Genomic DNA, 4,565 nt, shown 5'->3' on the forward strand with positions numbered 1-4,565 from the left:
GTCTCTATCTATTTATATGTCTAACGAGCTCTCTCTCTCTCACTGTCTATCTATTTTTGTATCTACCAACCGAACTTGAAAATCACAGAGCCCTCTCTTATACCCACTTCACGCACATCTCTCTGCATGTTCTTGTTCAACATGTGTCTACTCTTCCTACATGTTTCTCTCCCTCTCTCTCTAGATTTCAAACTGGACTCTGACAAAGCCGTAGACTTATCCAACACTGAGCATAGGGCTTCAATATCAACTTCCACGGACTTTCTACAAGGCTACACCCTTCACTCGTCAGCCACCATAGAATCACTATTACACCACGCTTTTCTCAACAGAGATCACGAGCTCCTCCGCGGTTCTCAGCCGTCCGATCGCCCCCACGATCTCCGCCATCGACGGCCGCGAGCTGGGCTGCTCCGCCATACACCGCCGCGCCAACACCAACATCGCCGCGGTCTCTTCTCCGTCGAAATCGCCGCGTAGCCGCGAATCGACTAAGTCCTCTTCAAGCAGCTTCGTCTTGTCGGCTGTTGAGACTTCAACGCCGGAGATCAGCTCGAGAAGAAGAACGCCGAAGCTGTAGACGTCGCAGTTCTTGGAGAGAACGCCGGTTCGGATATAGTGCGGGTCTACGTAACCGGGAGAGCCCTCCATGGCAGACTTGGGATTGGCGGAAATCGTAGGTCCGAAGCCGGACATGGCGGATCCGAAATCGCAGAGCTTCACGTTCAATTGCTCGTCCAGGAGAACGTTTGAGGGCTTGAGATCGCAGTGAATGATGGGGAGGCCGCATTCGTTGTGGAGATGATCGACTACTTGAGCGATTTGAAGGGCGATTCTCGTTCTGGCAGACCAGGAGAGGACTTGCTGGGAGTCCGTGAGGTGGAGCTTCTCGTGGAGGGTCCCCCTTGCCGCGTACTCCATCACCAGAGCTCCTTCCTCTGCAATTCAAGCTGGTTCAGTCTCCCTAGAGAAAAAAATGGGATTTTGGGACGTGGGTAGGGGTTAATTATTGGAAATAGTTGATAATTTGAGATCTTAACCATGATAGAGTATAGGAAGCTGGTTCAGTCTCCTGAGAGAGAAAAAAATTGGGATTTTGGGACGGGGGTCGGGGTTAATTATTGGAAATAGATGATATTTGAGATCTTAACCATGATAGACTATTGGAAGCTGGTTCAGTCTCCAGAGTCGGAAAAAAGGGATTTTGGAACTTGGGTCGGGGTTAATTATTGGGATAGTTAAGAATTTGCGGTTTCACCCACGATACTCGGCCATGGAAAAAGACCCAGAAGCTGGCTCAGTTTCCAGAGAGAAAAAAGGGGATTTTTGGACGTGGGGTTTATTATTGAAAATAATTGATTATTTGAGGCCTTAAGCACAATGATCTGCCATGGAAGAAGACTAGGAAAGCTGGCTCAGTCTCCAAAGAGAAAAGAAAAGGGGATTTTAGGAAGGGTCGGGGTTAATTATCCGAAAGAATTGACTATTCGCGTTCCAAACCATGAAACCAGCCATGGATGGAGACCCAGAAGCTAGATCAGTCTCCAAAGAGGAAAAAAAAAGAAATTTGGGATGTGAGTTGGGGATAGTTATCGGAAATAGTTGATTATTTGATGTCTTAACCCCGATGATCTGCCATGGAAGAAGACGCAGAAGCTGTTTCAGTCTCCAACGAAAGAAAAAAAGGGAGACTTCGGAACGCGGGTCGGGGTAAATTATGGACAAAAATTGAATATTCGCGGTGTCCTAACCACGATCATCTACCATGGAAGTTGACCGGGAGAAGCTGGTTCAGTCTCAAAAGAAAGAAAAACGGGATTTTGGGACGCGGGTCAGCGTTAATTTTCCAAAACAATTGAATATTCGCGGTCTTATCCACGATCATCTGACATGGAAGAAGACCCAGAAGCTGGTTCAGCCTCTAAAGCCAGAAAACCGGATTTTGGGAAGCGGGCCGGGTTGAATTATCGGAAATAATTGAATAATTGTGGTCTTTACCTCGGCCGTCTGACATCACATGGACGCAGACCCGGATTCCTGATGCTGGTTCAGTCTCCAAAGCGAGAAAACCGGATTTTTGGTACGTGGGCTAGGGTTAATTATCAGGAATAACTGATTAATCACGGTCTTAACTGCGATCGTCAGCCATGGAAGCAGACCCATCAGAAGCTAGCTGAGTCTCTAAAACGAGAAAACAAGATTTGGGGGACGTGGGTTAGGATTGATTATCGGAAATAACTGCTTAATTAGGGTCTTAACTACGATCATCTGCCATAGAGGCAGAGCCATCAGAAGCTAGCTCAGCCTCCAAAGCGAGAAACGGGATTTCGGGGACGTGGGTTAGAGTTAATTATCGCAAATAACAGACTAATAGCGGGATTAACTTCTATCGTGCCATAGAAGCAGACCCAGAAGCTCGCCAAGTCTCCAAAGCGAGAAAACAGGATTTTGGTACGTGGGTTAGGGTTAATAATCGGAAATAACTGATTAATCACGATCTAAACTACGATCTTCTGCCATAGAAGCAGACCCATCAGAAGCTAGCTCAGCCTCTAAAGCCAGAAAACAGGATTTTGGGGACATGGGTCAAGACTAATTATCCAAAATAACTGATTAATCAGGGTCTTAACAAGGATCATCTGCCTTAGAAGCAGACCCATCAGAAGCTACCTCAGTCTCCACAGCGAGAAAACGGGATTTTGGGAAGTGGGTTAAGGTTATTTATCGCAAAATAACAGGCTAATAGCGGGATTAACCTCTATCGTCTGCCATAGAAGCAGACCCAGAAGCTCGCCAAGTCTCCAAAAGAGAGAAAACAGGATTTTGGGACGTGGGTTAGGTTTGATTGTTGCAAAATAACAGACTAATAGGTGATTAACCGCCATCGTCTGCCATAGAAGCAGACCCAGAAGCTCGCAAAACTCCAAAAGAGAGAAAACAGGATTTTGGGACGTGGGTTAGGCTTAATTATCGCAAATAACAGACTTAATAACAGGATTTACCTCTATCGTCGCAGAAGCCGATGATGCGGATGACGTGGGGATGACGGACCCGGCGGAGCAGATCCAACTCTCTGGTGAAGGCGCGGCGGAGGCGCACGCTTCCTCCGCCGTTGATGTGGATCTTAACGGCGACGACTGCGCCGCCGCGCAGCCGGGCGAGGTAGACTTTGCTGTAGCCGCCTTCGCCGATGACGGGCGTGGAGAAATTCTCCGTCATCCTCTCTATCTCAGCCCATGTAAACCTTTTCACGGAATTGACGTCGTCTTCTTCCTCGGTGAAGTCTGGCCCGTCGGCGACTCTCGCTGTGATTTGGCCCTTCTCCGGCTCGCTTCTCTCTCTTTGGGCTTTCTTGCAGTGGCGCCTTCGCCAACACATCGATAGCATAATTATGCCCGATAAAATAGCTCCCGCGGCTATGCCGGCCGATAGCGCCGCCGCCGCAACCATCACTCGGAGAAAAACGAGGTGGGTCGCATCATGGGGAGAGAGAGAGAGAAGACGAAGAAGAGTAAGAAGAGAGAGAGGGAAAGAGAGAAAAAGAGGAAGAAAAAGCAGAGAGATAGAGGGAGAAGGCGAAGAAGAAGAATAGAGAGAGACGGAAAGAGAAAAGAACAAGAAGAAGAAGAGAGAGAGATGGAGAAGGCGAAGAAGAAGAATAGAGAGGGACGGAGAGAGAAAAGAACAAGAAGAAGAAGAGAGAGATAGAGAAAAAACGAAAGAGAGAGAGAGAGGGAGAAGGCGAAGAAGAAGAATAGAGAGAGAAAAAACGAGAGAGAGGGAGAAGGCGAAGAAGAAGAATAGAGAGAGATGGAGAGAGAGAGAGGAGAAGAAGAAGAAGAGAGAGAGATGGAGAGAGAGAGAGGAGGAGAAGAAGAAGACGAAGAGAGAGGGAGAGAGAAAGCGAGACTGAAAAAGAAGATGAGAGAGAAGAAGAAGAAGAGGGAGGAGAGAGAGAATAAGAAGACGAAGGAGAGAGAGATAATAACAAGGAGAGTAAAAGAGAGAGAATAAGACGACGAAGAAGAGAGAGGGAGTAAGAAGAAGAAGAGAGAGAGAGAGTAAGAAGAAGAGACAGAAAGAAGAAGAAGAAGAACAGAGAGAGAGGAGAGCAAGACGAAGACGCGACAGAGAGAAAAAGAAGAAGAAGAGAGGAAGAAGAGAGAGGGAAGAGAGTAAGAAGAAGGACGAAGGAGAAGATAGAGAGAAGAGATCAAGAAGAAAGAAGATGGAGAAGAGACAGAAAGAAGAAGAATAGGCAAAAATAGGATAAGAAAGAGAGAGAGAGAGAGAGAGAGAGAGAGAGAGAGAGAGAGAGAGAGAGAGAGAGAGAGAGAGAGAGAGAGAGAGAAAAGGATCGAGATGTATAAATAGGGAGGGAGAGAGTGAGAAAGTAGAGAGAAAAGGAGGGAAAAACAGCGAGGGAAGAAGGGAGGAAGATGGAAAGGCAAGAGCAACTAGTTTTTGATTAATATCAGCACACGTGTCAAAAATCTAATCCGTTGATCTTTAAATGGACGGTTGCGATCGTCAGATGAGGAATCGAGACGAAGATGTGAAGGAAC

General features: G+C 47.1%; 1 protein-coding gene across 1 annotated transcript; it reads right to left on the bottom strand.

The window, feature by feature from the left end:
- Positions 1-216: 216 nt before the first annotated feature.
- LOC144716551 (Protein kinase superfamily protein) lies at positions 217-4,313 on the bottom strand. Its single transcript, XM_078591695.1, has 2 exons — positions 3,003-4,313; positions 217-938 (listed from the first exon to the last, which is right to left on the bottom strand). The coding sequence occupies exons 1-2, from the start codon at positions 3,448-3,450 to the stop codon at positions 310-312; spliced, it is 1,077 nt and encodes a 358-aa protein (XP_078447821.1). The 5' UTR covers positions 3,451-4,313; the 3' UTR covers positions 217-309.
- Positions 4,314-4,565: the final 252 nt, after the last annotated feature.

Source organism: Wolffia australiana, chromosome 2, assembly GCF_029677425.1.
Source record: "Wolffia australiana isolate 7733 chromosome 2, ASM2967742v1".
NCBI classification, from domain to species: Eukaryota; Viridiplantae; Streptophyta; class Magnoliopsida; order Alismatales; family Araceae; genus Wolffia; species Wolffia australiana.

Bases quoted from the DNA above. Each gene is read 5' to 3' on its own strand.
- LOC144716551 (XM_078591695.1), bottom strand. From the start codon at position 3,450: ATGGTTGCGGCGGCGGCGCTATCGGCCGGCATAGCCGCGGGAGCTATT. The intron at 939-3,002 runs GTAAATCCTGTT...CTTGAATTGCAG, and splicing joins CGGCTTCTGCGACGATAGAG to AGGAAGGAGCTCTGGTGATG.